Source organism: Ochotona curzoniae, unplaced genomic scaffold (genome assembly GCF_017591425.1).
Source record: "Ochotona curzoniae isolate NIBS_2020 unplaced genomic scaffold, NIBS_Ocur_1.0 contig_4064, whole genome shotgun sequence".
NCBI lineage: Eukaryota > Metazoa > Chordata > Mammalia > Lagomorpha > Ochotonidae > Ochotona > Ochotona curzoniae.
In genome coordinates this window covers 8533929-8544654 of record NW_024466107.1, presented here as the reverse complement: position 1 = coordinate 8544654, position 10726 = coordinate 8533929, and the positions used below count along the sequence as shown (strand labels likewise).

The 10726-nt window shown below is 44.8% G+C and overlaps 1 protein-coding gene across 3 annotated transcripts in view; it reads left to right on the top strand.

Annotated features, from left to right (window-relative positions):
• The first annotated feature begins 2160 nt into the window (after positions 1 to 2160).
• The window catches only part of MAK (male germ cell associated kinase), a 43146-nt gene continuing 34580 nt past the window's right edge, over positions 2161 to 10726 (top strand). For all 3 annotated transcript variants that reach the window (XM_040983996.1, XM_040983995.1, XM_040983994.1), the window contains exons 1-4: positions 2161 to 2280; positions 5335 to 5389; positions 6250 to 6371; positions 10463 to 10542. In XM_040983996.1, coding sequence (XP_040839930.1) covers positions 2180 to 2280; positions 5335 to 5389; positions 6250 to 6371; positions 10463 to 10542 — 358 coding nt within the window. In that variant the 5' untranslated portion in view covers positions 2161 to 2179. The remainder of the gene's footprint in view (positions 2281 to 5334; positions 5390 to 6249; positions 6372 to 10462; positions 10543 to 10726) is intronic.

The following is a 10726-nucleotide window of genomic DNA, read 5'->3' as shown; positions in this document are numbered from 1 at the left end:
GGGCGGCCGGGAGGGTGGGACAGGCTGCGCTCCCCGACCTCCTTCCCACCCCGCTGGATCGCGGCTGGGGCCGGAGGGCCGAACCCCCTCTGGAAGTGCGGGGCGGGAGGCCTCAGAGTGGAGTTGTGAACTGTTCGCAAGTTTAAAAGCGGGAAGAACTCAAACTGGGTCCGAATCCCGCCTTGGCGGGGCGCACCCCGGATCACGCATAGATGGAATGGGGTCCCTGGCGGCCCAGCCTCGGCGACCAGCACCTCGGGGTGCTGGCAGGCAGCCCCAGGACTGTTTCTAAGGGTCCTGGGACCATAAAGCTGGTCCTTTACTGCGGACAGGCCATGTTAATTTTAGGGGACAACGGGTCGGTCGGGAGCAAGAGACCTGTTTCTTAATGGTTAGCAATCCCAGTAGTGCAAAGAAAGAGATTTACCTGACGGTGTTTAATTGCCTTTTAGACGGGAACCAGGCGCTCTCGGGGTGTATTTTAATCAGAAAAAAATGACTCATTGAGTTGCAATGGTGGTGGAGACAGAATTTACCTTTTAGCAGGGTCAGTTTTTTTTTTTTTCTTCTGTTGCAATAATTAGTCCCTCTTTAAATGTCTATAAAGCTATCACTTCGGTAATAATAAATCTTTCTGTTTTGCTTTTTAAACAGTTTAGTGCTCTTAAAAACACCAGTTAGTGTTTTGTTTTACAAATGTTAGTACCTTCAAGGGATAACATCAAACTGCATTCTACAAAGACAAGCTGAACTCCTTGCACCCTCCAGGTGCCCTCTCTGTTAATCTTTTGTAATCCTTTCTAAATCCTTTACCAGCTGGGACAAAGCTGTTGAGAGCCCAAGCTTACAATTACTGTGCACCTAACTGAACATGAGAAAACTAGAAAGGGCGTTTGATGAAGCACTGTGATTGAGACACTAAATAAATGTTGTTTTATTTCAATCGAACACCAGCTTTGTTTAATCCATACGAAGATCAGTAAATATCGTAGCCTGCTGGTAGAAAATTCGAAGTCCCTGAAACAGTTATGTTAATTGAGGATCATATTTCCCTTGTGGTTTTGCTTGGCAGCGCTGCTTATATATCATAATCTATTCGGATATATAAGAAGCCATGTTATGCATGGGTGTCAAGACTTTTTTTTCCGGCAAAATGTATTTTTGTCTTCTAGTTATTTACTTATTTTTTTTACGAACTTCAGGAAGCATAGTCGATTTTGCTTTGCAAAATCAGCTCTAAGTCTACAAAAAAAAATACTTAGAGACGAGTAGGGTACAAGTGTTGGAGAATGATAAACAAACTACATATTTTAATTTACATAGAGTTTTAAAAATTTATTTCAAAGGCAAACAGAGAAAGACCAAGATCTGTGTCCCACCCACTGCTTCGCTCCCCAGGTGCCTACAACATCTGTGACTCGGGAGAACTCTCTCAGGCTTCCTGTGCGGTGGCAGGGACCAGCCACTTGAGGCATTCCTTGCTGCCTCGGCAGGTGCACAGGGACAGGAAATGGGAATCAGGACCAGGACTGCATCCAGGCACTGGGTGTAAGATGGTGAGGGTTTCCTTAAAGAGCATCGTGGCACAGCGCCAAGCACCTGCGCCTGTGTGCTGCCTGCCGGTAACAAGCAGTGTGGAAATCTTCCTGTCCTTCGCTGGTGAATGCAACCCATTTGGCTTCCCACCTCGCGGAGGTTTAAGGTTGTAATTAGGGTTACTCACAAGAAGGCCCAGTAGGGCTTAGGCTGAGCAGAAACAGAACCACAAACGTGAGCTTTATCAAGTCTGCATCGCAGCCTCAGGCTTTACCACGTCACCCTCAAACAGAAAGAAGCGGGAATGGTTGTTCCATCTTCCCTATATATTAGCCCTCCCTGACCTGCAGCGGTCCTCAGCCAGAACAAAATGCATGTTTCCCGTGTTCGTGCGTTGCTCTAGCTTGCCAGCGGATGACTTGAAGACACTCTGAAAGGAAAGTTCATGTTCTTTCGCACTTTTCACAGGGCATTCCTGAGGATGGAGGCACTGTTCCCTTGCCGTGCGCCTTGTTACTCTGTGTCATGAACCTTCACGATCTTGGGGCGGAGCCTCTGTTGACTGGATGAGCGACAACTGTGAGCGAGCAAAGTCGAAGGAAGCGATCCCAGCCCGTGACTCGTGCTACAGTGTTTGTGCACGATGAACCGATATACAACCATGAGACAGCTGGGAGACGGCACCTATGGGAGTGTGCTGATGGGCAAGAGCAACGAGTCCGGGGAGCTGGTGGCCATCAAAAGGTACCGCGTGTGACTCGGACGCTCCCCTCTGATACGCCCGTCCCTGCTCTGCTTCCCGAGAAGACAGCCACGTGCTGAGCGAGCTCTAGTTGAGGTCCCATGCGCATTTGGCTGATGGGTAAAGCCATTGTGGGGAAAAAAAAAAGAAGTTCCCGGAGAGGAATATTCTCCTGATGTCCATGTTATATTATTCTCAGCTCAGTAACACACCCTCCCACAAGTAAATGAGTTATGTTGTTTCGGATTAACATATCGGGCCTAAAGCTAAGCTTTGTCAATTTTTTCAAACTGAGAACAGAGTAGGGTTTATTATTTCTTTAAAATAATAGACGTCCAATCAGCTGGTCTTCATAGTGTCAAATTGAGCCTGGCATACAGGAGAGGGTACCTCGAAAGCAAATGACATTAGAAAAACATTAAAAGAAAATGAAGGTATTTTAGAGCAAAAATAAAGTCTTGGAATGCATATTCATAGTTTTTGCATGAATTGTGCATCTCCCAGGAACTTCCCGCAGACTCCTCCTCTGCGTTCGTTTCAAATGCTTTTTCGTACTTCAATAAATGTATCTATAAATGCCACTTTCTAGGAACCTGTTGAAAGCGCCCTTACTTCTCCTGAGCTTACCAAGCAAGTAGAATAAGGAATGGTTAGCTTGTTTCCTTTCATCTCCTGTGTTTTTCTGGGCTACATACTCAAAAGTTTGATTGGAAATATGACTCAGAGAATCTTCCACCCACTGGTTCCCTCCCCACATGGCTGCAACAGCCAGAGCTGAGCCAGACTAAAGCATAACCCATCCACCACCTACCCTATAAAATGCATTGTTTTTCCACAAATCTTGTAAAATACTATGATCAAAAACATTACATGTGTAAGGAAATAATTTTTTATAAAGATTTATTTATTTTTTATTACAAAGTCAGGTATACAGAGAGGAGGAGAGACAGAGAGGAAGATCTTCCATCCGATGATTCACTCCCCAAGTGAGTGCAACGGCCAGTGCTGCGCCGATTCGAAGCCGGGAACCAGGAACCTCTTCCGGATCTTCCACATGGGCGCACGGTCCCAAGGCTTTGGGCTGTCCTCGACTGCTTTCCCAGGCCACAAGCAGGGAGCTAGATGGGAAGTGGAGCTGCCGAGATTAGAACTGGCACCCATATGGGATCCAAGGCAAGGACTTTAGCCACTAGGCCATGCTGCCGGGCCCAGGAAAAAATTTTATAAAGTATTTCCAAATTATCATTATCAAATGAGTGTACAGTAAGTGAAACAAAAAAGTATCGAAGCAGCATCCCACATGGGTGGCAGCCTTACTAGCTAGCCGAAAGCACGGGCCTTCAGACCTTCTCTGTATTTTTTATACTGCGCACTTAGAATGTGTTTTTGATAATCGTACATGTCTGCTGATGGCCACATTCTGGCCCCTTTGCTTCCGGGCAGTATGTCTGGTCTAAAGTGTGGAGAAGAGGAATAATGCTAGCACGCTCATCTTTTATCAGGGAGTAATATTCCCTTGTCAGGAACTCCTAAGAGCTCCCCCTAGATCTGGTCCCATGGCCTCCCTTACTTCCGAAAAGGATGGAGAAAGTACAGCTAGAATTGGAAATACTTGGGGGGGGAAATACCGCATTGGCGAGCTTGCTGAGGCTGTGTTCTCATTGTTTCACAAACAGTGCCACAGAACTACTGCTTGTATCGTGTTTACTCTGCGTCAGGTGTTGTAAGCAACCTGGAGGTGATTTAAAGTATGTGGGGGAATCGCTTCTTGGCCTCTTGGCTCAGCTCGAGTGTGAGGTGTACGGGGGAGGATGTGTGTAGGCTGTGTGTATGCTACACGTTTGATATAAGGAACTTGAACATGCTTGGGTTATGGTACCAATCGTATGAAGTTGACTGTATTTACTCTTCCAGCCCCTAAATAGTAGCAGGTAGAAGGAAAGAGGTTGGAAGTAGCTTTCTAGCATCCGGACACTATTGGCCGCCCTAGCGCTCCTTGGAGTTGGAGACTGTGGTGTCACTGGGAACTGGGGTGCTGTTCCCGTTGAAATAGTTGAACAGATAAGCCAGATGGCAGTAAGGCAAGGAGTTAATAGGAGGTAGTAGTGGAGTTTTTGAACAGTTCTAAAGTGGTGAAATGACTAAAGTGCTCAGAAAAGGATCACCAGGTATTGGTAAGCGCCCACCTGCAGCTACAAGGGGGGATAGGAAGGTGGATCTCCAGGGAGCGTTTATGTGACCTTTCAAGAATGAAAAGGCTACAGTGGTTGCATGTTGGGAGAGGCGTGCCCTGAAGACATCCGTGTGTGACCTTGAGAAAATGGTGGAGAGAGGCTGAGCATGGGATCCCAGCTGCAGGAGGGAGCAAGCAGGGCCAGGAATGCAGCGGTGGAGACAGCAGAGTGGCCAGAAGGGCAGATAAAGTGGAGTCAAGGGCAGTGGTGGTGACGGACCAGTTGTTATGACCACGCCTCCTGATGACACGGTGTTCCCGGTGTTCCCGAGTGACTGTGGCAGGCTTTGCAGCTCAGGAGCTGTGCAGCTGGACTCCTGGCATAGCTTATCAGTGGACTGTTTCCTCTGGCCATGACTCCTGAAGGTTGTGGACAGTGTAAAAACAAACACAGCTCATCCCAGAAGGCTTGGGTGTTTCGTTCAAGCTGATACAGAGGAACAAACTTGACCTGTAACTTACAGATATTAGACTCCTCATTTTTCCGTTTTCTGGGTTGGTTCAGAGCATATCTCTAATCAGGTTAAGATATTTCTCAAGCTGCAGCAGGAGAGAAAACGTGGGAGAAGTCCTTTCCGACAAAGCATAAACGGATGAGTAGGTGTTAGGTCCCCAGGAACGGGAGCTGCGTGGCGCCCCTTTCGCGTTGCTGCAGGAACCCGGTCCGGATGTGGCACGGGCAGGAACAGCCTGGGCCCTGTGGGAAGGAGATGATTTCCGGTGAAGGAAGAGGAGACTTCCGACTTGCCCGCCATGAATCCTAGCAGAGTAAGGGAGTGAACAGCTCAGTCCTGTATGCTGAACTTTTCCTGATCTGTTTTAGGATGAAGAGAAAGTTCTATTCTTGGGACGAATGTATGAACCTGAGAGAAGTGAAGGTAAGATCCTAGAGAGAGAACGAGGCAGAGCCCTTAGCTCTGCTTCATCCTGAGGCTCAAAACTGAGCAACTTGCTCTCTGTGGAATTCATTCTGAAGATAATTTTATGTTTTTATTTTTTTTGAAGCATTTATTTTCTTACCTTTTGGTTCTGATGTCAGTGAAGAACAGAAAATAATTACTTTCGAACCTGAAAATTTACCCTCACTTGTTTTTTTTTTTTTTTGTTTTTTTTTAAGGTTTGTTTATTGGAAAGGCAGATCTGTAGAAAGAAAGAAGAGAGAAAGATCTTCTGTTCCCTGGTTTACTCCCCAACTGGCTGCAACGGCCAGACCTTAGCAGAACGCAAACCAAGAGCCAGGAAGCTTCTTCCAGATGTCCCACCCAGGTGCAGGGTCCCACAGTTGCCCTCTTCTGCTTTCTCAGGCCATAAGCAGGGAGTCGGAATGGAATTGGAGCAGCTGGGACATGGACCGGTGCCCATCTGGGATGCTGGGGCTTGCATATGGTGGAATAGCTGGTTGAGCCATTGTACCAGCCCCCGCCCCCCACTTCCTAAAAGATAACTTTTTAATTTACGACATACTATTTCCTTGTATTTTATAGTTAGATGACTTGGATAAGTTTTTGAAGTTTTTTGGAATGGAAATGTCACATGATTAAATTAGGAAAAAAGTCAGTCCTGTTAAACAGCCCAAGGAAAAAGGCGATATTGAAGAGTGCAGTAAACATTTTTGCACTTAATATTCATTCCTCACAGGAATGAGTGTGTGCCTTAAATAGACCTCTGGAGAGTTTTAAAATGTCAACTTGTGTAACTTCTCTTGTAGAAACTGTAATGCTTTTGTGCCGTTTCACAGTCTCTGAAGAAACTGAATCATGCCAATGTGATCAAACTGAAAGAAGTTATCAGAGAAAATGACCATCTTTATTTTATATTTGAATATATGAAAGAAAACCTCTATCAATTGATGAAAGACAGGTATGTGATTACCCTATGAAAACTGTCATTTCTCCCCATTATTCCTCATAAGTTCTTGGGATCAATATGTCATCTCATAGAGTAAACCAACAAAACACTGTAAGAAAAAGGTTTTATCATTAATTAAAAAAAGGAAGGAAGGAAGAAAGGAAGGAAGAAAGAAAGGAAGAAAGAAAGAAAGAGGTTTTACCTAGTCCTCTCTGTTGTCTTTGTCAAGGGGTACCAGTAACATCGAAGAGCTATTCACAACATGATTTTTCTGTCACAATTCCTTAAAATTAAAGGTAAATATTTTCACGTAGGCGTACCGACTACCTAGTAATGTGTTTTCATCTAAAAGCCGATCTGTAGTTTAGGAAAAACCTTGGGCAGACTTGGGAAAGTGGTCTTCCTTTCTCTTGTGAAAGGCACATGAGAGAATTGGAGCCAGGAGTGAGACATCTTTCTAGAAAGGATCTGTGAGCGATGGAATTCAGTGCAAGCAGTCCCAGGGAGATTCTTGTCGAAATAGCTACCTGGACAGGGACTCGAGGTCTCCCCCTAGAGGCCAGAGCTAGTCTGGCTGCTCCTGGAGCCGGAAGTCCATTGCGCCTGCTTTGAGGGCTGGAATTGTTCTGCACAAGGCCCTCAAACATTTAGAAATAAAGTAACTTCCCACGGTAATGGTAATCTGTTTCCTTCCCACACATTGAATCTCTAGTCCATTTTCCTTTTTTCAAACAGGTTTTGAATTTCTGATATACTGCAGGTGCTCCCATTGTTATATTAATTTCATTTAGTGGTGACTAAATTTCTTTATTTGATCACTTTAAAATACTTTTATGATGATATATAGTCTTTAAGATTTATTTATTTTTATTGGAAAGGCAGATATACAGAGAGGATGAGAGACAGAGAAGAAGATCTTGCATCTGATGGTTCACTTCCCAAGCGGCCGCAACGGCAGGAGCTGAGCTAGTCATAGCCAGGAGCCTCTTCCAGGTCTCCCACGTGGGTGCAGGGTCTCAAGGCTTTGGGCCGTCCTTGACTGCTTTCCCAGGCCACAAGCAGGGAGCTGGATGGGATTCGAACCAGCGCCCATATGTGATCCCAGCGCATGCAAGGCCAGGACTTTAGCTGCTATGCTATCGCGCCAGGCCTGATATATAATCTTCATACTTACAACAGAAATTATATTAAATGATCATATTAACCCTAATTTATCTCTTTGATCTATTTAAAAGGAATAACTATCAGTAGGAAAAAAGGTTGATAATTGATGAAAAGTTACACAGTTGTTAAGGCTGAAAGTGATAAGGATTATAAAAGTGCTTATAATGAAAAAACACATCCAATTGTATTTGTGTGACTTTGATGCTGATGTAAGGTGCAGGAAGGGAGGTTGTGGTGCAGTGGGTTAAGCCATTGCTTGGGACACTTGCGACCAGCATCGGCGTGCTCTCTTGAGTCTTGGCTACCCCACACCTCGAGTCCAGCTTCCTGCTAATACATCTGGGAGGCAGAGAGACAGAGGATGATGCCCCAAGGATGGGGGGGCCTTGCCACCCACGTGGGAGACCCAGATGAAGTGTCTTGGCTCCTGGCTTCAACCTGGCCCAGCCATTTCAAGATGAACTGGCAGATGGAAGATCTCTCTATCTCTCTTTCACTCTTTCTCTTCTCTCTCTCTCTCTCTGTGGCTCTGCCTCTCACATAAATATTTGGGGAAAATGCACCTTTAAAAAAAAGGTCATGCAGATTAGGACTTGAGTGGGATGCTGAAAAAAAATAAAAACAGAGTTTTAATCATGGATACTGTTCACACTTGCTGAAAAAAAAGTAAGTGCACGAACAAGTAAGTACACAAAAAAACTTTCATCTGATTTTGACTATATACACGGACCTGACATGAACATTGTTAATGAAGTAGATGAATACTCCACAGAACTTAGGTTGGTTTTATTTATTTGTCTTCATTCCACGTGATGGGCGGACAAGCAAAGGCAGGTGTCATGTGGCTTCTGCCACCTGCTACTTCCCCCTGCAGATGCCCTGTAATGCAGGGGCTGGGCCTAAGCTGGAACTATGCTGAGTTTCCCACTCAGGTGTCAGGGTCCCAGGTAGCTGAGCCATCACCAAGGCCTTGCAAGGTGTGCGTTAGCGGGAATTGGCAGTAGGGCAAGGACTGGATTCCAGGCTCACCGCCCAATGTGGGAGGCGGGCATTCGGTGTGACTTCTGAGACATTGTGCCAAACACAGACCCCAGAACCGAGGTTGCAAACATCATTATTCATCCCTGGATTTCTAAATGAAGTTAAAATAAAAGTGACATTGCTTAGACTATTATGTAAATAGTAATGCCCAATAAAACTGACCAGTAACAATTGTATAGGATAAGGATAGTTTAAAGTTAAACAGCATTTGTACATTTTATTTTGAGTAATTTCTTAAATCATTGCATTGAGGATAAAAATGGATCCAAAAGCCTCCTGTTCAAATAAGCTGCTTTTCCATTTCAGCTGAAGGTCAATGTACAAACCTTCTTCACTGACCCTTGTCACCAGGATCTGTACTAATAATTGAGCCTTCAGTGTATAGCACTCTTTCTATTAACTGTCAGCAAGGGTAAAAATATGTCAAAATCTACTTGCTAGTTTATGAAAGTGAATTAAAAAAAAAACAGGTCAATAAAATCTAATCAAAAATATTTTCAAATACAAGATAAAAACCAGTGTTTTCTGTGTCTTTTGGGTTTCTAGCCCATCTGGTGGGACAATTTACAACACGTTAAGAACATGTAACAGGGAGGGATTGGGGGGAATCCCAGTGCCCATAACACTGTGTCACATAATGCAATGCAATTAATAAAAATAAATAAGTTAATTAAAAAGACATGTAACATAGCTAACAACAGCATTTGGAAATGCAAGCCATTTATCACAGGTTGAAAGCATCTTTAATTGTCCCTCTAAATTAATCCAATTAGTCAGTGTGGGATTTAATTCTTGGAAAATGTGTACGTTATGATGAATTTGAAAAGCTTTCGATAATAACTTCTAAAACAATAGCATAGCCATCAGGGTCGAACAATTTTGTGCCGAGGCAGAAATCATTCTGCTTTCAGTCTTAATTTAACCCAACGAGGATCTGATTTAGACTTTACATAAATATCTTATAAAGCTGTACTGCCCCAACCCAGTTGCCACACGTGGCTACCGAGCTCTTGAAATGGCTGAATTGAGCTATGGTTTAAATGTAATCTACCTAGCAGATTCCAGAGATTTGGTACAGACAAGAGAAATTTACTGACTTTATAGTGATTGCATGCCATAAATAATAATTGGTGTGTATTCGGTTAAATAAAACAGATAGTCAGTACTTTATTTCACCTGCTTCTTTTGCTTTGTTAGTGTGGCTCCTGGACAAATTTGAAGTCTTTGACACTGGCACTCATTAGTTGCTTTGCCTGTATTTCTAATGGACAGCCTCAATATGCAGTACAGAACGGGAATATGCATGCTGCAAAATTCCCTTAAAAGCCCCACAGTGCCGAGTGCCACAGCTGGCTGGCTGGTCAGCATCCTGAAGCCCCATAGTGCCGAGTGCCACAGCTGGCTGAGCTGGTCAGCGTCCTAAAGCCCCATAGCACAGAGTGCCACAGCTGGCTGGCTGGTCAGCATCCTGAAGCCCCATAGTGCCGAGTGCCACAGCTGGCTGGCTGGTCAGCGTCCTAAAGCCCCATAGTGCCGAGTGCCACAGCTGGCTGAGCTGGTCAGCGTCCTAAAGCCCCATAGCGCCGAGTGCCACAGCTGGCTGAGCTGGTCAGCGTCCTAAAGCCCCTTAGTGCCACAGCTGGCTGAGCTGGTCAGGATTTACTCTTCCAATTTACTTTGCTCCTCATGGGACTCTTTGGAATCTGGCAGTGGAATTCTTGTACGGTGGTGTTGGATTTGAGTTTTTCTGACCATCACCATAAAAATACTCTTTTTCATTTTAATCTGTGACCTTTAGCACGTTGAGCGTCAACAGAGGCCCCAGGCCGTTGGTGATGAAAGCTTGGCTGGCTGGTTCACAGAATGAGATGACTGTTTATGTGTTCGTTTCTTTGCAGAAACAAATTGTTCCCTGAATCAGTCATCAGGAATATCATGTACCAGATACTGCAGGGGCTGGCGTTCATCCACAAGCACGGTAGGGTTCTTCTGAGTCTTGTTGCCTCTGAGAAGGCTGTCAGGGAACACCCGGAGCCATCTGCAAACTGTTAACTAATGTTACATTGCTTAGGTGTCTATATGCATTCACTTCTTTTTAATTTAGAAAATCTACACTTTCTCCAATGTTGGGGGGCACTGACAATGTCCTGCCCTGTGATTGG